This window comes from Ursus americanus, chromosome X (genome assembly GCF_024610735.1).
Source record: "Ursus americanus isolate L20-20 chromosome X, mUrsAme1.1.p, whole genome shotgun sequence".
Taxonomy (NCBI): Eukaryota; Metazoa; Chordata; class Mammalia; order Carnivora; family Ursidae; genus Ursus; species Ursus americanus.
Window position 1 is genome coordinate 96572665 of NC_142164.1, and position 24513 is coordinate 96597177.

The window sequence follows — 24513 nt, forward strand, 5'->3', positions numbered from 1 at the left end:
TCACACTACTTAACAATAAACTAATTATTAAACTTGCTCCCAGAAGCTGCTTCTGTAATGGTGCACATGGTGCAAATAAGAAACGGAAATAAATACAGTTTATTCACAAATCACTGTTTTTCCTCCTGACAGCATTAATGGAGGAAGGAAAGCGTGTGAGTGACGTGCTCAGGGGTGTCGAGGAGAGGTGGGGAGTGGCAGCCAACTCTGCCCCTGTCTACTGGCCTTGCAGGGGTGGCGGGAGCTTGCAGCTTGCAGAAGTTGCTTGGGTAGCCAATGGTTTCCTAAGTAATCACTGTAACATTTTTGAAATTCAATTTAACAATTTGATTCACACCAAGAAGTGAACGGAGAGTCAGATCAAACTCGGAAGCACAGTCGCTCTAAATGGCATTAATCTTCCCTAGACGTGCTGCCTCATCCTGTGTCAGTTAAGCTTTCAGAGGGGATGATCTTCAAGGATATTTCCAAGTGGAATGTGTTGCAGTCATCCTGTAAACCGGCCTCTCCCCTTGCCCTGCTTTCGATGTGGTGAACTTGATTTCTTTGCTCTCGTAGGACTCAGAGAGCAAGGGACAGACTGGATTTTTAAAAATGAAGCTCTTTTCTGTGGCAAGCAAAAGTCATTCGTACCTACACTTATGAGAACATTACTAGAGAAGCTACCGAATTGGTCAGCGATCTGCTTGTGTCGTTTTTATCACGTGCTGCGCCTTTATCAGTGTCGATCCCTAGCATCTACCTTGAAACCAACAAAAACAAATCAGGTGGTTAATTATTAAGGGTCTTATTTAAATGATAACATCTAAAGAGCACTTTTGATGTTGAGAAATCACGCCAGCTCAAGGGTGAGCCAGGTGCTTTACAACTTGGTATCTATAATTTCAAGTAAGTAGTAGTCACTCAAAGGATTTCTAATTCGGTCTCCTTGTGACGGAGAGTGCTAGAATTTGGGAAAACCATGCTTAGGTAACACGAGAGAGATTGATACTAAGTATGTGAAGAGGAAAATTAAATATTATTCCTATAGTTCATTTCTGATTATTTTTGCCCAGCTTTGCTGTGGATATATTAACTTCATGCTACTCCTAGCAGTGGACTGTGTAGTGTTCAAAAAATGTGTATATATACTATTTTTCTAAATAATTTTAAAGAACGTTGGCTTACATGAGGATTTTGCTTTTCTTTTTCTAAAGATCAAAAACTAAGTCTTCAAAGATTTAATTACTCTGATAAAAGAAAATGTGAACTTCATTTTCTCAAGGAGAATAGACCCTATGGAAATGTTGCTTACAATACTCAGATCGTCAGCTAATCCTAAAGGAGAAAGACATCAATTCATTCTTTGAGAAGCAGTAACATGATCTTCTTCTTCAATAATGCCTATCATAAAAATTGGGGGCAAAATTAATTGAGATGATGTTATATATACTAGATGACTATTCATGTGTTTTAATAGTCTGGACTTCTTTCCCTACAGAATAATTACAACTTGCATCAGGAACCAGACTTTAAAAATCCATCCCTCTACTATACTTAAAAAAAAATTCATCTTGAAGCCCATATAAATATAACTATACTGTAAGAAAAATATTTCTTCTTTAGGGATAGCTGTACATCAAAGACATTCATAAGATAGTGTCTTGGAAGAAGTGTTCAGCTTTGCGTGAATAGGGAAGCTTGCAGAAAAGAAAACTCGGAGGAACATTGCCCTTCCTGTGCCTCCTCTCTTATTTGTTGTTTCTGACACTTCTCCTGTGCTTCTCTTCCCAACGTGGCCTCTCTCCTTACTCTTATTTATCTCCAACTCAGCCTCCATGGCGTTTCTCCACTGTTTCTGGCATTTGCTTCCCATGGGCTCTTGCGCTTTGTCATGTCTTACCTACCTACTCCTGTCCCCATAGTCCCTCATCCCCAGCCTTGTATCTCAGTTCCCTCCAGAATCTTCTTGCTCTTCCAGTTCTATTCACCTGCTCTTAACCTTCTTTTCTAGAGTTCTCTTTGTCTCATCTGTGTATTTCTCTTCCGACTCTGTGCTGTTATCCTCTCAGAAAATGGCGCCTAAAAACGTTGTGCTCTGAGCATATCTTCATCTTAACCATCTGGAACGAGGCCATGGAGTGGGGCTACCTTTGCTAGTTGTCCATTTTTTCTACAATGTGTACCTTCTGCCTTCATCTGGATAGAAAAAGTATCATAATCGAGAAAATAAAATACATAAAAATGTCCTTGATTATTCTTCCTCTGGAAATGGGGAAGAGAAATGATTTTGAACCAGATGCCTAGAAGAACACTTGTGTTACATGAACACAGTGCTCTCGTGTGAGCATCTTACTGGAAATTCACACCTCGGAACCCTGGTATCTCTTCACTTTTGGTTTTCAAATAATCCGTACCTATCCAGTAATTACAAGTCATTTTTTTTGAAGATTTTATGTATTTATTTGCCAGAGAGAGAGAGAGAGCACAAGCAGGGGGAGTGGTAGGCAGAGAGAGAGGGAGAAGCCGGCTCCCCACTGAGCGGGGAGCCCGACTCGGGGCTCGATCCCAGGACCCTCGGATCATGACCTGAGACGAAGGCAGATGCTGCACTGACTGAGCCACCCAGGCGTCACTAAATTTAGCAACTTTAGGTGGACTTAGTAACATCTACCTCATTTATCTTGAGGCTCAATATATATTTTGCAATTGTTTAGGATCCAAGAAATATTCCACACAGCATTTAGACAGGGACTTTTTCTAGAGAAGGTCACATTTGTAAAGGCTTTGAAGAAATGCACCTGGGTTAGTAAAAAAATAGTTTTCTTTGGACTGCTGGAATGAATTGGAGTTAGTTTTATATCTGATATGGTCCAATATGATGTGCTGTTTGTTAAAGACTGAGGAGAGAAGCTACGTAGGGGGTTACAATTTAACAGACCACTTTATGACTGAGTCACCCAGGCACCCCACAAGTCATTTTTAATAAACCTTTTACTAAAAGGACAGCCCCTTCCAAAAGCTCTGATTTGGAAAATATTTTTAAAAAAATATTCACAGTATGCATTTAGGTCCCCTTTCTAGTCCAAACTCTACCTATCTTAAGCTTTGTATATATATATATTTTTTAAAAATAATAACAATAGCAACTAAAAGCTTACACTTCTTCATTCCCCTCAAAACAGGTTTGCCAGTATTAGGTGAACTTAAAGTAGTTATTATATAAGTTACAAAGTTGAGGGGCGCCTGGGTGGCTCAGTCAGTGAAGCGCCCGTCTTTGGCTCAGGTCATGATCCCAGGGTCCTGGGATCAAGCCCCCAATCCCGCTCCCTGCTCAGCGGGGAGCCTGCTTCTCCCTCTCCCTCTGCCCCTCCCTACCGCTCATGTTCTATCTCTTGCTCACTCTCTCTCTCTTTCAAATAAATAAATAAAATCTTCAAAAAAATAAATTAGAAAGTTGATCTGCTCCTTCCATCATGTATGTCACCTTTTCACCACGGCAAAATGGTAAATGTAAACTTATTCCCTAGAAGATGGTCTGGACCCCAATTCCTAACTAATTGGGAGAAGCAGCCCTGAGTCGAGCACTGTCAGGCTGATTTGAGTTTTAAGGTAGGATGATGATTATTGTGTCAAATGTAATCAAGAATGTGGGCTCTGAACAGATGAAGGGGCTGGCTGTTTTTAATTCAGGTTCGTAGACGAAGCAGACCTCTGGTTCACTGCTAGTCACAGCTGGCTGTAAAAGAGCAATTTTTAAAATGCGATTTCATTCTCTGTGGAGCAGTAAGGATCAGGGATTGGATGCACAGGGGGAAAATATCCTCATTCTCTTCTTTAAAAATTCGATTTATTTTCAGTATAATAGCTTTCGTCTTGGCATTTCCCCATAGCTCTACGTCTGTGGTTTTCAACCTTCCCAGATCCAACGCCACCCCCTTTCTTTTCTTCCGTCATGCACTTTATGCCACCTTCTTTACTATCATAAACCAGAAGTTGTACATGGGATACCTTGCCCACAGACAGAATTTTTTAAGTGGTGCCCTGACTTAATTTTAAAGAGAAATGAGTCATTAGAATGAACTAATGTCTATTCTGGTGTGCAGTTACTCAGTTAGGACCACACTAGAACACTCAAGACATTTCTAGGTGACTGTACTATGAATGCAATAACAAATGTGGCACGGCACCAATGTGTTATACCGGGACTTGAATACCATGAGGGGCATTGGCCATCCTACATGGAACTTTCCAAAATTCTGAACAACTCTTGGCATGATTCTTAACAACACAAGGTAAAATTTTCCTTGGATTTTCATGGCAGTTAGTTACATTTCTGAAAAAAATTCGATGCGTATTAAAATCTTGATAGAGTATTATATATATAATTAAGTTCTAGGTTCAGGTGTTTATGAACAGTGTGTCCCCCATGTGAGTGTCCAGTGAGATGTGCAGAAGTGCTGTGGAACTTGGGACAGTTCTTTGTTGTCTGAGACATCTCCCCTCTCCAGCCCCTCCCCACAGACTGCTGGTGGTACACTGCAATCACTGTGTCAGGTTAAATATCTTCCCTCAATTTCCAGAAAGCTTCTCTAATGTGATCCATAAAATTTGGGTAAATATTTTTCTGGATGAGAACTGATCTGTGAATTAATGAAATAGCACTATTCTCTGAGAACCTAACGTATTTCTTGGTGATACAGCTGCCATTTTTACCAGACTGAATGAAACGAGCAAGCATTTAAGATCTTGCTAGATTGTCTAGCAACACCTTTACAAATTCTGGGATTATCACTGTGGTGATAATCTGTTTCCACCACCTTTACTGAATGGCATGGTCTCTCCAAAATGATGATGAGGACAACCCTTCCGGAAATATTAATTGCCTTCTAACTGGATGTTAACAAATGGAATTAAATTCTGTACAACTATCACAGGTGATATTATTATAGCTCCCCAAGATATTTAAAATCATGCATGCTGCTTAGATGGAGGCTGTAAGAGAAATATACACCCAGTTCTTGATGAGGTTAACCAGGTAATTTAATAAAACAAAAACAAATACACACACATACTGGGATAAATAAAAACGTGTGTGATCTGTACGTTCAGGGCAGAAATAATTTTTTACCCTGAAGAAATTTTAGACTGGTAGGTAAGCAAAAGGTAGCAGTCTGTTTGCATTTCATCAGGGCGTTTGACAAGGTCTTTCATTATATTCTTGTGGATCCGTTGGAGAAATACTGGCTAGAAGCGAGGTCTGTTGGATGATTTAGAAACCATCGCGTGCCGTTACACAAAGGGTGTCGAGTAAAAGGTGGGTGTCAAGTGGCAAAAGAAGATCTCTGGTGCTGTGCCACAAGGTTCTGTTCTCGTCCCTGATGTGCTAAATGTTTCTGACAGAATGCGAGTAGAGCTATAGAGAAGATGCCCATTCACATTCATGGGTGATACCAAGCAAAGAGCGTAGGAGTATGTTGGGTGATGGAGCCACTTGGATACCTGGATGGGATGAATTGGGAGGCTCTTTTTAGTACATATTTCTGGACCCGTATCAAACTGGAAGGCAATCAGAAAATTTACCAGGGTAGTAGATTGATTTTAACAGAAGCTGTTGTTTGTTGTGTACTCTGGCTTTGCAGGGCACCTAAAAAAATACATCAAATTAACAGTCTTTGTGGGAGTGCATTTTAAAAATTCAGAAGAAAATATGTTGGTTTTGAGTAGTGATGGACAATTCACTGCAATGTGTTGGCCAGTGAGAGTCTACCCCTTCATTTTCACTACCAGTACAAAACTAAATGAAAGATAACAACCTCCATAATACAATGGGTATTAAGGAGGGTACGTATTGCATGGTGCACTGGGTGTTATACGCAAGTAATGAATCATGGAACTTTACATCAAAAACCAGGGATGTACTGTATGGTGACTAACATAATATAATTTAAAAAAATTATTATTAGTTTTAAAAAAACCTCCAAAGATTTAATTAATGTGTACTCTTCTGCAAAGCAGAATACAATTTTGGTCACAGAATTGCTCATTCTCATTTTTAAATATCTTAGTTATAACTGAATAAGAGTCTTTTATATAATCCATTTTGTGTAACAAAGGTGATATCTACTAATTATTATGAGGTTCAACTTAAATAATATATGTGAAAGCAATGTATAAACTTTAAGATTCTATACAAATATAAATTATTACATCAAGAACTAATTTGGACTCATAAGTTTTTTAAGAACAGGAGACTAGGACCTTCTCATTTTTAGAATGTCTGCCTGATTCATAGTGGGTTTATTGATTTTAATTGGATTTACTGAATGTCCATTAAATACCAGAAACTGTGGTATGAATCCTTGCTCTCAAGGACTTTACAGTAAATGAATGATGATGAGAAAAAAGAACATAGAGACTTTTTGTAAGTAGTGAATTCATAAGTAAGACGATTCTTTTTTTAAAGATTTATTTATTTATTTGAGAGAGAGAGTGCCTGTGTGAGTGGGGGGTGGGACAGAGCAAGAGGATCTCAAGCAGACTGCCCCCTCAGCGTGGAACCCAACACGGGGCTTGATCTCATGACCACAAAATCATGACCTGAACTGAAACCAAGAGTCCGGTGCTCAACCAACTGCACCACCCAGGTGCCCCGAGATGATTCTTGACAGCTCATGAAGGTCCCAGATTTATTTCTTTAGTGTTTTAATTGAAAAAAATAAATACCTAATTTATGACTACCCTTCATAAATTTGAACTGATCTTATGAAAAGCCATTAGTGCATTTCAGAGTATCTAGCTCTTTTAAATGCAGTTTCTCCCCCTAGTAATTAAAGGTAAGAAAGCAAGAAATTTTAAATCTTTATTTTGATCATCAGTTTTAATTAGCTCAAGCTATTTGTAATCCTACAAATCTTATAAATCATATCAGATTTACAAGTCTTGTAAATCATATCCGAGCCATTAAAAGAGGTTCAAAATTAAAAGGGCAATTTGTTTAGAATCCACCAAGACTTAGTCACTCTGAGAGATTAATTCATTTCTCAGCTAGTCTTATAAAAATTATTTTACTGTAAAATTTCTAGAAGTGTGTTTGATTTTCTTGTTAGATAATTTTACTGTAAAACATTTCTTGAAAGGTACAGACTTCCTGATAATCTCTGTATCCTTAAACATTTATTAAGTTACCATTATAAGAAGGCCACAATCATATGTACTATGATTTTCCCTTATTTCCTAAGAAGAAAAAGATTGTACCGCTGCCCGTAATGCCCTCTTTTTGAATAAAAGCTTCAAGCCTACCTCAGGCCCAAAGTGAAGTATTTATTCTAATAGCTCTCTTAGATGGCAGCTGAAGATGATAAGCAAAGAGCTAATAATTTTTGTCCTCACACAAATACCATAATCCTAATTCATATAATAAGCACAGAAAACAAAGAGCTTTTGAGAATGGTAATATATTAAATCCATTATATTTACCTCAGAGGGAGATTGACAAGTCTACCGTGAGAGGTAATGTCTTAGAGTGGACTAGATTTGGTATTTCTGGTTGTGCCACTGATTTGGGAAATTCATCTAGCCTCTCTGAAAGTCAGGTTTCTCCCCTACAAAACATTGATGATTATAACAACTGGTCCCACTAACCTCATCAGGTGTTTTAAAGTATCAGAGGAGAAAATATATGTGGAAAAGCTTCAAAACCAAGGAGCATTGTTTTAGTACAAAATGCCGTAACGATAAATGTTGAATTCAAAGGACTCTCAAGAGTGTATTCTTAACCACAAGGCAATGCTGAATGAGGAATCGGGTAATAAAAGTCACAAATATTTACAGACTATAACTTCAAGTTCATGTCAGGAATTAGGAAGTTGTTCATATTTTCCAATTCCATTGATAGACCTCTACCATAAGTTCATATCATCTGGTGATATGTTTTTAGCCACTTCCTTTTCAAGAGAATCTATATGTTTGACTTTTGATCTCAGAAAATGGAACCAACCTGTCTTGCTGTCTTCAGAATGTTATGTATTAATGTCTAACAATCTGTTCTGTTTTTCTCTAAGTGAGGATGAGAATGCATGTTTGTTGGCACAGTCTTAGGAGACTCAAGAGATGATCCCAGGCTTGTCCTTCTGATTGGTTACTGTATTAGTTTACATATGTATTTCAGAAGAGAAGAAAGCTACTCAATTTAGCTTATCAACATTAGGAAATACATCTTTTAAAGAGATTAACACTACGAGTGACCAAAACCAACGGTTCACCTTAAAGACCCACATGATACAAATCATCGAGAATTTGCTTAGAGTAGAGATGTTGTCAAAAACCAAGCTCTGTGCTCCAGAGAGGAAATAACAGGAAGACCACGTGGGGGGATAAAGAAAGAAGATAGTTTATTACTTTGCCAGGCAAGGGAGGCTGCAGCCGGCTCCTGCCCCCAAGAGTGCAAGCCCACCCGGGGTAAAAGGCTGAGAGGTTTTATAGGAAAATACAGGATCCGGGCCCTTTCGGTAGGAATGTCCTCAAGGTGGTCTCGTGAGTAGCCCTGGTGCCCGCCACCCGAGTCTCCTTAGGAAGTATATACACTGAGGTCAGAGAGATTGCAATATCCATACCAAGCTCCTGGAACGAAGAATTCTACAGAAAAACAAGTGAAAGGGAGGGGAAGGCTTTGAGAATAAGAAAGAAAAATGTGTGCAGTTTAAAGTCAGGCCTTGCTGAAGCACTAGTGTGTCTATCTTAATTCCCAACCATCTTTACGTTCTACAGTGGTTTCAGAAATTTTGTTTAACTATAAGCCCAACCCTAATCTAAATTTGTATTTATCTGGAAGAGAGTGTAACCACATTTTTTCTAAAGATCTTTTATAGTTCTGTAACTATCCAGAATAATACTTGGAGTCTCTATATCTGAACCAATCCAAACATTATTTTTAAATTTCCTGAAATAGTGCCTTTAGGTAGTTTATCAGTGGAAAAATATAAACTATAGATCTTAGATTAAAAGACGTTCATCTCTTTGTTAACAATCCAAGATAGGAAAAAATATATATCTTGAGTATTTTACCTGTGCATAATATTTTGTACACTTCTTTTATCAACTAATTTTTCTCAGTGATACATGACAGAAACAAACAGATGAAACGAGTAAAGCGAAGAATAGCGGAAAGTTTTCTTTTAACCGCTGTCTACATTTTCTTCTCAGAAACATCCCAGTGCTTTTAGAAAAACTATGTAATAGTTGTTGTTTCCCTAATGATATACTGTACAAATCTCAATTTTAAAAATTCTCATAGAGTAAAACGATCTATGTGTGGAATGTTGATCATGCCTATACTCTCTTAGTATCTAAAGGTAAAGTCTACATGATAATTTTTTTTTTTACTAAAATGTCTGTATCATTGGAGGAAGTTCAAACAGATAGCTTCAAAGCTGCAGTTTATCTTTGGATGATTAATCTATTTTCCATGCAAGTGTGTTGCGTCTGCACATGTTAAAAAGTCATCCTGTGTTGTCTGGGGTGAGGAAAGATGGGAATGAGTTTTCTGAGAACTAATCAGCAATACTTTGGGAACATTTAGGTCGCGGTTTCCAATTAACTCTGGAGAGTTTGAGTAATTTAGTACCAGACCTCAGGAGAGAGGGGATGAAAACTTCATTAATTCATATGTCGGTGAACAGCAAACCAGCAAATTTGTGTTGAAAATGGATTTTTGTTTTGTTTTGTTTTGGTTTTGGAGCAAACACTGGCTAGATCTTTCTGCTGTGGTTAGGATGGGAGGCTATCTTTGCATGTCTGTGTTCCCTTATGTGTAGGGTTTTTTTCATGTTTCAATGACTCTGCTTATGGTAAAGTAACAAATACTTAAATCTGTACTCCAAAATGAAGACGGGGATCCAGTGGCATAACCTTCCCTGTGCTTTTCTTTCTTTTCCTACAATGAATTATCAGAGGATGTAGACACCAATATCTATTTTCAGAGTTAGAAAAATGTCTTTTCTAGGATGCACGGCTTGGGCTATAATCCCAATTCTGCCACTTGCGTGCGACTTTGGAAAAGTCATCCAGTTCTCTCAGAATGAATCTCACCAACAGCAAAATGAAACCAGTGACAACCTGGACCATAGATCTAAGAGGTTTCTTATTTTTATGAAAATCAATCCAATTAGGCCAACTTTGAGCATCCATCACCGTATGTGCAGATAAAACCCAGCTAGACGATCTCCACTTCCTCTGATGAGAAAAGGCCAGAAAAATGTTTAAAGATAGATTTATCGCTTGTTAAGCAAATTGAGATCGAAGTTCATGAATTCATTCGAGTTACTGGTAGGGAATCCTCATGAATTATAGGCTTAATCCCATTGTAAGTATAGTTAAATGTTTACCTCTCTGTCTTCACCAGAATTGAATATATTAAATGTCAAAGTCCATGACCATGCCTTATTGACTTTGGTGTCACCATAACTGAGCATAGATCCTGGCATGTAATATGTATGAGATGCACAGATGACTTAATGCAATGTTGGTAGGCATGTACAAATAAGAATGAGGTGCTGATTTGAAGATAATCTGTGTAGAGAGCTTAAAGCCACTGAGAGGGAATGAAATATCCAACTAGAAGCATACAAAGAGAAACAGCTGTAGGTAGAAAAAATTGGAAATACCTTATAAAGTAATGAGAGAGTAAGTCTGAATGTATTTTAAAACATGTGAAGAGCTATATGGGTATTAGCATTAAAAAATGTATTTTCTGTGCCGTATCTCTGAGCCTTGATCTCTTATTCTGGGTCAATAGTTGAAAGAACAGGGTATATTTCTCACTGTATAGCTCAATAGCAGAGGAGAAAAGAGAAACATCCTCTCATGGCCAGAATGCTTCTGTGGCCATATTTTCTAAGTAGCTATTGCCCTAAGCCATGTTAGAGTTGTGGCTAGAAAGGTACTGGTGGGGGACGAGGCCAAGCATTATTGAAGGACTTTCCTTAGATTCATGCTTCTCATTGGTGCAAACTACAAATACGATTCCTAGAGACTAAAAGGAGTCCTTTCTACAAACTGCTGTATATCCATAGGTAACACAATTCTAGCTGTCCCTTGAAAACACAATATAAAGTGATTTTTAAAAATCAAAATGTAATGTATTTACTAGCAAGTCAGTAGATTCTGTTAACAGTTATAGAGAAATTGAACTTCAGGTTGAGTTTGGTCCTGGACGTTGCTAGAAACGTCCCGAGTCCAAGTGCTACTAAGGTGCTCCTTCTCTCAGCCCTATATCTAACAAATAAAAAAGGGAAGACATTGTCATCCTGTAATCATTCCCTAAAATATCATAGGAAATGATAGTGGTTAAATGCAAATAAACCAGGAAGGAGAGATTCGGGTTATTTTGTTTGGTTACTCCATGACAATCGCTAGGCATAGATGGAGGTGTTTTTTAGCAGAAGACTGAGTGCTGTGAATTTCCTCATTTTGTCACACTTAAAGAAACACCTGGGCAGAAGAGCCTCCTCTGTCAGATTGGGCCTTTTTCCCCCTAAAAATATTCAATGTGTTCATTTCTGATTTATATATGTATATTATATACATATATACACACATAAAATTATGTGTGTGTGTGTATACACACATAAAATCCTACAGTACATTGCTCCGATAAAGTATTGTCTATTCATGTATCTAATAGTGGAATATTATCTACACATTCATTCAACTCTACAGCCTTACTTGGGGAAGTAGTAAGTTTCCCTTTCCTCGTGTGCTTTTGTGTGTTAGCTTGACCCATACGAAATTGCTGATATTCAACCTAATAGAAAATCTGGAGTCTTAGAGATTTATATGGAGATATGTGTGTAGGTGTTTAGTGACAGATCATAGTATTACTTGTCTAATTGCCTCATTGATAATCAGTTCTTAAAAAGAAACCAGAGATGCTGAAGACTGCCTTCTGAGAGTCTTCCCATTTGTGCAGAATTGGGTCTGGGTGAGTTCCTTCGTGGGCAGGTATGGGGTTCTCCTAAGCTTTGCAGCTATAGCTCTTTGCCCCTTCAGTAGATTCTTGCTTCTAACTGGTGATAATGCAACCCTACACTACCTAGAGATCCTCTTATTTTTTTAAGATTTTATTTATTTATTTATTTATTTGAGAGAGAGAGAGAAAGAGCATGAGCAAGAGAGCACAAGCAGGGGGAGCAGCAGAGGGAGAAGGAGAGGGAGAAGCAGGCTTCCCACTGAACAGGGAACAGGACGATGTGGGATTCGATTCCAGGACCCTGGGATTGTGACCTGAGCCAAAGGCAGATGCTGAGCCAACTGAGCCCCCCAGGCACCCCTCTACAGACCCTCTTAAAGGGCAACAAAGATGCAGTAGCTCCTGTCCCCTTTCGAGACCATATTCCATGCAAGTAGTTGTATATTTCTCACACAGACTTCTTAAGCATGTATATTTTTTAAATCCTTATTTAGTATGACACTTCAGCATATCAGTCTCCCCAGAAGGCAGATTCTGAGAAAGCAGTTAACTTGCAGGACTTTTATTAGCGAGTGCTGTCAGGATTAACACCTGTGAGGGAAGGAAAAGGAAGCAGGATAGGGAAGAAGGAGAAACTGGGCTTCACTGCAGTTGCAACCACAGCCATCAGTCAGCTCCCCACCCCTCTCGCCATCCTCCCGAATTGTCCTGAGTTGGAGCAAGGGGGCCAGGCTCTTATAGCTGCCTCCAGCAGCTTTCTCAGAAGCGAGGGCAAATTGGATGTGTCTCCAGTGACCGTGATTCTCAAAACATTAGCATATATCAGAATCACCTAGAAGGCTTGTGAAAACGCAGCTCACTGGACACCATGCACAGACCTTCTGATCCCGTAGGTCTAGGGTAGGGCTTGAGAATTTGCTTTTCTAATAAGTTCTCAGATAATGCTGAGGCTGCTGGTCTGAGGGTCATACTTTGAGAACCACTGTACCATACCGCTCATATTTAGGTACTTGAGAATAGTATATGGTGCCCTTATGAACAGAAAGAAAACCTTTTAAAGTCACCATAGCAGCCCACCCTCTACCAGATTCTTAGCATAAACCTAGAATAGCTGATAATTAAAATTTGTTACAATAAAAAAGTACTTACCTGCTATCAGACATTATATTCCTGAAGTATTATTACTATTTCTGGTACCTGAGCATTGTTACTTTTATTTATTTTTTTTATAATAATTTTTTATTATGTTATGTAAGTCACCATACAATACATCCCTGGTTTTTGATGTAATGCTCCATGATTCATTACTTGCGTATAACACCCAGTGCACCATGCAATATGTGCCCTCTGTAATACCCATCACCGGCCTATCCCAGTCCTCCACCCCCCTACCCTCTGAAGCCCTCAGTTTGTTTCCCAGAGTCCACAGTCTGTCATGGTTCATTCCCCCTTCTGTTTACCCCCCTTCATTCTTCCTTTTCTTTTCCTACCAATCATCCTATTTCTTATGTTCCATAAATGAGTGAAACCATATGATAATTGTCTTTCTCTGCTTCACTTATTTCACTTAGCATAATCTCCTCAAGACCCGTCCAGGTTGCTGCAAGTGCTGGGTAATCGTTCTTTTTGATGGCTGAGTAATATTCCATTGTATATATGGACCACATCTTCTTAATCCAGTCATCTGTTGAAGGGCATCTTGGCTCCTTCCACAATTTAGCTATTGTGGACAATGCTGCTATGAACATTGGTATGCATAGGGCCCTTCTCTACACTACGTCTGTATCCTTGGGGTAAATACCCAGTAGTGCAATGGCTGGATCCTAAGGTAACTCAATTTTTAACTTTTTAAGGGACTTCCACACTGTTTTCCAGAGTGGCTGTACCAACTTGCATTCCCACCAACAGTGTAAGAGGGATCCCCTTTCTCCACATCCTCTCCAACATTTGTTGTTTCCTGCCTTGTCCATTTTTGCCATTCTAACTGGCGTGAGGTGGTATCTCACTGTGGTTTTGATTTGAATTTCCCTGATGGCTAATGATTTTGAACATTTTTTCATGTGTCTGTTAGCCATTTGTATGTCTTCATTGGAAAAGTATCTGTTCATATCTTCTGCCCATTTTTTGATTTGGTTATTTGTTTCCCATGTACTGAGTTTGAGAAGTTCTTTGTAGATCTTGGATACTAATCTTTTATCTGTAGTGTCATTTGCAAATATCTTCTCCCATTCCGTGGGCTGCCTCTTAGTTTTTTTGACTGTTTCCTTGGCTGTGCAGAAGGTTTTTATCTTGATGAAGTCCCATAAGTTCATTTTATCTTTTGTTTCTCTTGCCTTTGGAGATGTGTCATGAAAAAATTTGCTGTGGCCGATGTCGTAGAGGTTGCTGCCTATGTTCTCATCTAGGATTTTGATGGATTCCTGTCTCACATCGAGTGTAGATTGCTCTGGGAAGCATAGACATTTTAAATATATTAATTCTTCCCATCCATGAACATGGAATGTTTTTCCATCTTTTTGTGTCTTCTTCAATGTCTTTCAAGAGTGATTTGTAGTTTCTAGAATTGGGCATTGTTACTTTTAAAATTCAGCCAAATTTTCGCCAGGGTCTGTAATCAGATAACCTGGACAGGGGAGTTTACAGAATAATTCATGTTCAAGATCTTTACTTTTGTTCTAAAACAATTTTTTAAAAATTTCTTTACGATTCTCATTATTTCTACGTTTTTTTATTTATCATATAAGCCACTTAAGGCTGTATGGTTATGGAAAATTAAAAAGTATGAGATACATCCGGAGCTATTTTGAATACACAAATATGACATACAAGTACCCTTGACTCATTTCAGGAATGAATAAAATTTAGGGATTCGGTGTACATAGATTGATCTCAGGAGAAAGGATGTAGCCTTAAAACTCCCACATGGGCAGGAAACAGCAATCTCACCTCTGATCAAAGGGGCCTGTAAAAGAACTCATTTGAAGAGATTTTCTGCTCTCGCAGCCATTGAATTTTGTTAACGTATTTTCCAAATTAGCAAAGATTCAGCCTGATGTTTTCAATATTTCCGAGCATGAGGGTATCGTTGAGGAAAACGGTGCCTTACTGTCCTGCAAGAGTTACTGTTCTTCCCTAAGGGCCTAATTTACAAAGCAGCAAACTCGCTGGTAGGATTTGGCTAGAAATCTCGTTGTCTCGGTAGAATGCTTTCATCTAATTTATGTGCATCGTATTTTACAGAGAACTCTTGGAAAGTTATTTACTAGTTACTTTCTCTGGAAGCAGAGGGTAAGCAGCATTTTGAGGTCAAGAATAAGGGAGCAACCCGTGCAGCTCATGATGAGGTTGACCCTGATAATCAAAGGCACACTGTCTAACTCTCCAAGCTTCACTCTTCCCTGAGAATTTCATTTTTGCCCTTTTATTCCCCATAAAGTTGGAGCATGTGAGAAAATATGTCATCGTCCAACCCTGTACTTGTCTTCTGGAATGTGACAGCTTATTTCTATCCCAAATTTTAGGCTGGAGGTGGCGTAAGTCTTAGTGATTTCTGATATGCAAGCCAACCTAGAAATACTAGCTTGAACTGGATGAAAATTGCTGCTTTTGTAGGTCAGAATCGGCCAGATGTGAGCAAGTTACACGTGCTTCCACCTGCACGTTTCCTGCCAGATTATAACATGAAGATTCTCAGTGCTGTTGCAATGGTTCTGAGCTTTTAAATCATACTGAATAAAAAATAAATAATGATTTCGATCTTTCTCCCTCCGTCGATAGTTTGAAAACCAGGTAAGCAGGGAGCGAGTAGTCCAGGTCAGCCCCTGACCTACGCAAGGTTTAACTGATTTGTCCAGCCTGAGCACCAAGGTTCCTTTCAGCTATGCAGCATTCAAGTTTGTTTAGGGGCTGATAAATAGCTTCGTGCAATGCTTCCTTTTTTCCAGTAGCTGCATCCTCATAAACCTATTCTCCCCTCCACCGGTTAATGCAGACAGCAGATTTTTATCCAGTGTGAGCACCAAAACTACACTGTGGAAGACTGTAGGCTCAGCAAAAACCTCACCCGTGATGAATAAACCGTTCTTCCGGGGGCTTTGCTGCCGCTGGCTCGGCAGGGGCTGTTTATTGCCTGGTTTGCACATCCCATGATAAAGTTGCTGCTGAAATAAATTGCAGTTTTGCATAATTATTGACAATCACATCCTAACAAGCAGTGTGTATCATATTCAAGTGTTCAATTTTTTTAAATCCATTTTTAGCTTCTGTTTAATCCCAGAAAGTGTTTGTGTAGTAATAGAAGGCAAATATGGCATTTAAATAGAGTACTAATTTCCTCATTGCAGACAAAATTTACCTGAATCTCTTTAGATGGGACTGTTAATGCCAAAGGCAATTTTCCCTCCAAGCTGTTATTATGTAGATTTTTGCTGAGGGCATATGTGTGTGTATCCACAATACATGCATTATATATATGTGTGTGTGTGTGTGTACAGAAAAAATATGAATAATTTCTTTAGATTTGTGTATCATTACGAAATTTGGTTCACCCCTTCTAAAAGATTAGAGGAAGGGTGGGGGCACCTGGGTGGCTCACTTGGTTAAGCGTGTGCCTTCTGCTCAGGTCATGGTCTCAAGGTCCTGGATTCGAGCCCCGCGTTGGGCTCCTTGCTCGGCAGGGAGTCTGCTTCTCCCTCTGCCTCTCCCCCCCCACTCATGGGCATGTGTGCACGCACACGCTCTCTCTCTCAAGTAAATATTTTTTTTAAAAAAAAGATTAGAGAAAGGGGAATGGGATGTGGGCCAAGCGAACGAATGTGTTCGAGTAACCTTAATGTGTAATAACTGTACGTGGGAGGCAATCACCTTGACACACATTGTCATCTCATTCTCAGCCCAGCAATAGGCATTGAAGATGAGAAACTTTGAACTCAGAGAGGATAAGTAACTTGCCATACTACACAGTTGGTAGAGGATGTGGGATTTGAACCCAGATCTGTCTGGTTTTTAGGCTTTACTTTTTACATTACATAGAAGTTTTTTCTTTGGGAGAATATTCTTAGTTGTGTGACCATCAGATAATGAAATGTAAAGCAAACACCATAGTTAGAACCATTAGAATACAATAGTGTCACATAAAATGATATCTTGCACGATGGTTTCTGTGAAATATGTTTTTTTCCTTGTTAGTCCTGTTCTCCTGTACCCTCCAGTCCCCTTCTCTTGTTTCCTCCAGTGTTCAACTTTCTCGTCTAGCTTTGCATTTTCTTGACCTTTTTCCTTGTCTACCTAGTCCTGACTTTCCACCTCAGGTGACATCAAAGATAAACTCGGTGTAGGGATTTGGGAGCTTTACCTATAAAGATGAACTTACGCTTTTGCCGCATATGAAAATAAGCTTTCACAATCGACCAATAAAAAACTATTAAGTTAAAAAAAAAGATTGTTTTTGGAAGTTCATATATGAACTGTCCAAAGTCTACACGCGCGTGCGCACACACACACACACACAATTCTAGTTGTTGTTGCTTCTAAGAGAACTTTTAGCAACAACCCACCCCTTTGTTGGTACTTTACAGTTTTGTCCCTTGATCTTTGCTCTTTTCATGGGGGGCCCTGGGTGCACCATTGTGATAACCGAGGAGAGCTGCATCTGGACCTTTGTTCTTTTGCAGAGTGAGTGAGCGAGAGGCTGCTCTGGAAGAAACCCACAGATTACTGCAACAGTTCCCCCTGGACCTGGAAAAGTTCCTTGCCTGGCTTACGGAAGCTGAAACAACTGCCAACGTCCTGCAGGATGCCACCCATAAGGAAAGGCTCCTAGAAGATTCCAAGGGAGTAAGAGAGCTGATGAAACAATGGCAAGTAAGTAAAGCTTTTCTACTTTGCCCTCTTGTGAATCCTTGTGAACAATTCACAGCGTCCGTCCTTGTAACTGTTGGGCTGGGGACAAAGTGAAGTGCTTGTTTTATATGGCCTGATCCAGTGCAGCGTGTGGGCAAGAGGGGAAGAGGCACAGGGAGAAGGAAAAAGCATTTAGGACATCATTTAACACCCTGACAAGAAACACCTTCGACATGGTACGTGTTTTTGACCAGGGAAAACTTGCCCATAAAACCAGAGCTTTGGCCAAGGAGAAATTTTGCTCTGAGAAATAAATTAGGGATTGGTTTATTAAATGGAAAAAGTTGCCATTTTGGAGTGTTTGTTTAATATTTTACAGGGAAAGCATCTGTATGAATTGTCTGTTTTATTTAGCGTTGCTAACTGAATCAGTTTCCCTTCATTACTTTCAAATACATTTTGAAATGTTAATCTGGCATTTTGTAGCTTTCTTCCCAACACGATCTGTAAAAAGAAAAATGAGATGGCTGAATTTATCATAGTTAATGATCATACAATTTTTGGACAATTGTTTTTCCTAGAAACAAAAATTATTGCTACAAAGTTTCATATGCATGAACAGTGAAAACAGAAGTTTAGGGCAGTTTGGTTTAAATGACGTCTTGGTTCAAGGAGGCCGCCTAAGTTTATTCTCAGTGCCTGATATAATTTTCTGAACTACTATGGAGTTTCGTTACGTATACTTGAGTTTCCTGACTTGATACAAGAACTTTGCTAGTATCTCGAATGAACTCTAGAATGTCAAGATAATATGATCAAGTTTTTGGACTACTTTTCTCCATACATTTAAATTACGATGAAAAAAAAGTGATGGTGTATCCTAGGTTGAAAAATACTTCTACAACCAGACCATAATAAGCAACGTTTCTTCTCCTCCTCCTTTCCTTATTTTCCTTCTCCTCCTTTTTTTTCTGTTTTGGTGGGATACTTGATCATTTGCCTGCTCTTGTGCCCAGAGTTGATGATCGTGGCAATTCATAGCTTCTCGGATTTCTCATTCGTGTTTTCTATTCTCATCAGACCTCACTCACTCCTCCACAATGTGTGTTGAGTTAGTGTGATCACTGGAAGTAGCTCGTTTAGAGCAATACCTGCCTATATCTTTGTAGATATGTCCCATGGCTTGAGATTGTAAAAACTATGCAGTTAGACTTTTTGGTCACTCCTAGATGAGTGAGTAGAAAATGTCCTGCTGTAACTTATTTGACTTATGATATTTCATAAATAAAATTGTATTTCTTTTAAATACCCATGAAGCCACCTAGAATTTTAATAAATATGGGGGCTCACATATTCTCATCAGCTGTGGTAGATAAATAATAAAACTGTACGTCATTATTTTAGCAGATTACTTTGAAAAGAAAGAATAATCCAAGATATAATTTTATAATAAAGATTTAATAAAACATCCCTTAAATTAGTGAACAAGTCTGTTTGAGGGCCGAGATACATCCACGTATCTCCTATATGTTATTATCTGTATTACTATACCATGAAAATTCTGAGAAACTGCAAGATTTTGAATCATTAAAGAAAAAAATTGCCATGTTTTTAAACTATATGTCCTATGGGAGAATGGAGGATAAGCCACGTTTTGTGTTTGTTTAGATCTCTAATCTCCCTTGCAAAAACAGTTGAAAGTTACGCAGAGGACATTTTCTTAGCTTATGCTATAGTACTCATAAAAAGTATTTATTATTAAAAGCCATATAAAACTCCCCTAGAGTTCCTGAAAACCTTAGATGTATCATTTTCCCCCTTAACTACAATAGGACTAGCTGAGATCCCAGCACTACTTTAAAACAGAGACAATTTTCTCATTCCCTCCATGTTAATATTGAGTTCTCTATAAATTCCAGTTGCCTGAGGTTGGAACTACACTGTATGGATAGAAATGACATTTATAGCCATTTTGATTTTCAGTTAGATGACTAGATAACGGTCTTTTGGTGAAAGATTTGAAGATGTCATGGAAAACATTTGAAACTACTGAAACTATTGATTATTGTTGTTAATGGCACATTTCAAGTGATAGAATTGAATTAAGGTACTGGGGTTTAAAAGCAACAAATGGAAATGCCAAGCTTAAAAGTAAATATAACCACATATCTTGGGAGATTACATGCAGTTTCAATATTTCAGCTAAATGGAAGTCTCTGCTTTTTTCCCTCTGAAGATATTTTTTTTTATTTTGAACAAAAGGAATTTTCTGTAATATGTGTGAAGGAAAAAAGTGTAATGATAGGCCTTTTCACTTTGTTTGAAGAAGCTGGTAGCATTATGTTCATTGTTTGATTCATGCTGTAGAGCGAAAATAATTCTTACATATTAAAAAAGGAAACTCCAAATGCCTAGACAGAGCATCAGCTCTCCCAGCAGATTCTAATACATCTGTCCCCCCAAAAGCATTGATGTTTTTGCTTCATACAAGTGCTGCTGAATGGATATGGGGTGGGGAGGAGGGGTGGCATGACATCCTTCTCAAGTATGTTTTTGCTCTATGGCTGTCAATCAATTCTTCTATATATGGAGACCCCCCCCCAGCTCTTGCTAGAATGAGTATCACTGTTATTTACAATCCACTTTATAGGATGTTTAATTCTCTCAGCAATAATCACAATTCATGGGTTCTATAAGAATACATGTTTTATGAAGCATATGCTTCCTGAATGGAATTAATCTGAGTGATTTCACTCTGAAAGCCACTAAAATTCCTTCCTCATATTAGAAAAAATGCTTATTTAGTTTTCTTACTAAAAGCAAGGACATTATAGTTGTCCTCATACTTCGGGGTGAGGAGATTTTTCTTATAAATAGTGTTATTTCTGACAGTCTAACTGGAATTTTAAAGCCAATATATTTTTATAGGATATCATACAGAGTCCTGAGAGGTGACAGTCTGAGAATTTTTACATTGCAAATTTATCTTTAAAATGAAGAACTATATTCGTAGTTGAATCAGATACTTCCTGTGTCCAAAACATTTCTGCTTTGGGCCCCAGAGAATTAACAAAGATATCCTCAATTCCAGGTTCTAACATAAAACCATGGGTAACTAACTGAAAATGGGAAGACTCTGTATCTTTGCTATTATTCCATAAGAATCCTGCCAATCTTAACTGATTCTCTAAGCACCCCTAAGAGATCATTGTAATACCAGCTTATATAGAAGGTGTGTGGGTGTGGGTATGTGGTGGGGAGAGATGGTCATAAAGGTGTAATTAGAATCTTCTTCTCAGCAAGAGAAACTATGGAACAATTAATATTTGAGATTCCTTCCTCTGTGATCTGGGTCTTGTCTCAGGCCAGAGCTCTACACTCAGTTTCTTCTCTAAGCTCATTTGTTTTACCCATATCTCCTCCCCCACCCCCATCATGAAATTCTCTTCTATTAAAGAAAACATTTCCAGAGAGACTAGTTTGATAAACTTTGAATTGTACATCAGTGTGCACCTGTAAATTGATTAAGAAGGCTTAGATTTCTAATACATTATTGAAATTGGGCAAGTAGCTTCTTCCGTGTTTTGCACAAAAAAAATCTTGGCCCACTGGTTAATTCCAAAGGAAGAAGGAAGAATGCAATCTTAGTAACACAATTAGTATTCTGAATAAATTGGATTGTCATCTTTCTTGGGACATCTAAGAATAGAGAGGTAATCTGAGGATCCCTAATTCTAAGAAAAGGAAACCCTCTGTGTATTCCTTTCTGTTGCTATAATTTGAACTGAGTTTTATATGTTTTTTTCTTTTTTTTATCTTTCTACTTTGGAGTCTCAATAATATTAAAGTTAATCTTGATATTTTTCTCTGGCCTGGTGATGACTGTCTACTGTTTTGGATATGTAAAACTTTTATATATATTATTTCCTTAAGAACTTTGATTAAGCCATGAAATCTGTTGTAAACACCTGCTAAGTGTCTAGTGTGGCTTTAGGACTGGCACAAACATGATTACAGAGATGCTTTTCAAACACAGTTCAGACAAAGTATTAGGTTGTATAATCTATTTAATGAGTATCAATCCACAATTTTAATTTTTTTACTTTTATTTAATTTTTAAAACAACCCCCCCAGCTCATCCATTTCTCCACCCCCCCACCTCTTACAACCACCAATCTGTTTTCTGCATCTGTGAGCTAATTTTGTTTTGTTTTGTTTTTTAGCTTCCAGATATAAGAGAGATCATATAGTATTTGTCTTTCTCTGTCTGATTTATTTTGCTTAGCATTACAATTTTTAAATAGCAAAGGATGAAATTAACAGAATAGAATAGGAAATGACAGACTCCTTCACTCTTAAGTAAGGGTCAGGGTTTTTTTTGTGTGTGTGTGAAACTTTAATTTCAGCCGTGTATGTATGTGAGAGAGAGGGAGAGAGAGAGAATGAGAATGTGCATACTGGATATATTCAAAGGCCTCTGTAGTGGAATATGACATCGGCCTTTGGAATGCTTATATTCCAGAGGTGAAAATACATATGCTAGGGCAAATTATAGTAGTGATGAGTGTTAGAGGACTAGACCAGGTCTAGTGAAAACAGATGATTAAGCTTAAGCCTTCCAAAGAGCCCAGGAAGCTCACCTAGAACAGTGTTTTCCCATCTTCCTTATATACTGGAGGAGCTTTTTTTTATGGTTTATTTATTTATTTGAGGGGGGAGGAGAAGCAGGAGAGGGAGAGAGAGAGAATCTCTGGCAGACTCCCCACTGAGCACTGAACGTGGAGCCCAACTCAGGTCTCGATCCCAGGACCCTGACAGCATGACCTGATCCAAAATCACTGAGCCACTCCAGCACCTGAGGAGGAGCTTTTAAAAGTGCTAATTCTTTGGTTCCACCCTATAGAGGTTCAAATTGGATTGATGACAGGATGTCATGTCCATGATTCTGATGTCTAGCCAACGTTGAGAACCTCTGCTCAGAGAATGTTAAAAGAATGTATTAGGACTTAGCTAGGTCTATGAAGTTGAAAAGAGAATTTTTGGCAAAGGCAATAACATGTTCAAAGTCCTGAACATTTTGGGAGTTTGAGAATCTGAAGGTACTTCTCTATGGCTGGGGTATGGTTGTTGCAAGAACTAAGGTCGGAAAGGTCAGCTGGGCCTAAATTATGTAGAAAAACAGCAGGGTATAGTGAATAGAGTACAGGTCTTGTAGGCAGGAAGACCACTAATTGTACCACTTGTTGCCTAACCTCTAAGTCTTAGTTATCTTTTTCTATACAGTGAGCATTGCATTCACAGGATTTTTGAGGATTAAATAACAGGATACATGTAAAATTCCCTCTCGAGGGGCAGAGTGTTGAGAGAGCTTAACATGTGTAAGCTGTCTTTCTATCCATCTTGCCACCTACCTTTAAGGGTTGGGACTTTATCTGTAGTCTCTGGGAAGTCGCAGCATAGTTTTTTTTTTTTTTAATTTATAATGATTTTTTATTTTATTATGTTAGTCACCATACAGTACATCCCCGGTTTCCGATGTAAGGCTCGATGATTCATTAGTTGTGTATAACACCCAGTGCACCATGCAATACGTGCCTTCCTTACTACCCATCACCGGCCTATCCCATTCCCCCACCCCCCTCCCCTCTGAGGCCCTCAGTTTGTTTCTCATAGTCCATAGTCTCTCATGTTTCATTCCCCCTTCTGATTACCCCCCCTTTCTTTATCCCTTTCTTCCCCTACCGATCATCCTAGTTCTTATGTTCCATAGATGAGAGAAATCATATGATAGTTGTCTTTCTCTGCTTGACTTATTTCACTTAGCATTATCTCCTCCAGTGCCGTCCATGTTGTAGCAAATGTTGAGAACTCGTTCTTTCTGATAGCTGAGTAATATTCCATTGTATATATGGACCACAACTTCTTAATCCAGTCATCTGTTGAAGGGCATCTCAGCTCCTTCCACGATTTAGCTATTGTGGACATTGCGCAGCATAGTTTTAAGCAAGGAAATGGATTAACCAGACTTACATTTTTGAAAGATCACTCCAGTCATTGAGAGGAGAATGAATTTGAAGGATATAAAACTTATCCAGGAACCACAGTTAGAAAGTTCTTTCTGTACTATTCCAAGTAAGAAATAATAATGAAGGTGCTGAGGTTGACCAAATGAAACCAATGTGGGAGCTGTTTGGAGGTGAAAGTCAACAGTGTCATGTACATTATGGGACGTGAGGTGAGGGAGCATCGTGAGGTATGATGAGGAATCACTGACTGCTTACCACTTGGCATGACTGTGTGCCTTCACGGAGTCGTAGAATTCAAGAGGGCAGCCAGTCGTGGGAAGGGAAGTCAAGAATGTCATCAGTTTTGAGGTGTCTGTGAGTCACGGAGGTGAAATTCTCATCTCCTTAAAGCAGTTGTGAATGTGGGTCTAAAATTTGGAGGAGATACAGGTTCTAGGTTGAAGACACAAACATGAAGAACATTAACATGGTAGCCAGAGAAATGCATGATTTTACACATGAATCATGACTTGATTTTCTCCACAGTTCATTCAGAAATACACCTAGAGGTCACCAAAATACCACTTACTCCAGCACAGAATTAGTATTAAGTGATGCCATTTTCTATGTTATTCAAAGGGGCACAGCTATGGGGACACTTTTAATGGTTTAACCTCGAAAAAAGGCAAGGAAGTTGCAAAACTTTGGTGTAAAACTCCT

At 38.6% G+C, this 24513-nt stretch overlaps 1 protein-coding gene across 11 annotated transcripts in view; it reads left to right on the top strand.

Moving 5' to 3' along the window:
• Positions 1 to 24513, top strand: part of DMD (dystrophin) — a 2097152-nt gene that overhangs the window by 1602814 nt on the left and 469825 nt on the right. For all 11 annotated transcript variants that reach the window (XM_087859359.1, XM_087859361.1, XM_087859356.1 and 8 more), the window contains one exon: positions 17620 to 17809. In XM_087859359.1, coding sequence (XP_087715485.1) covers positions 17620 to 17809 — 190 coding nt within the window. The remainder of the gene's footprint in view (positions 1 to 17619; positions 17810 to 24513) is intronic.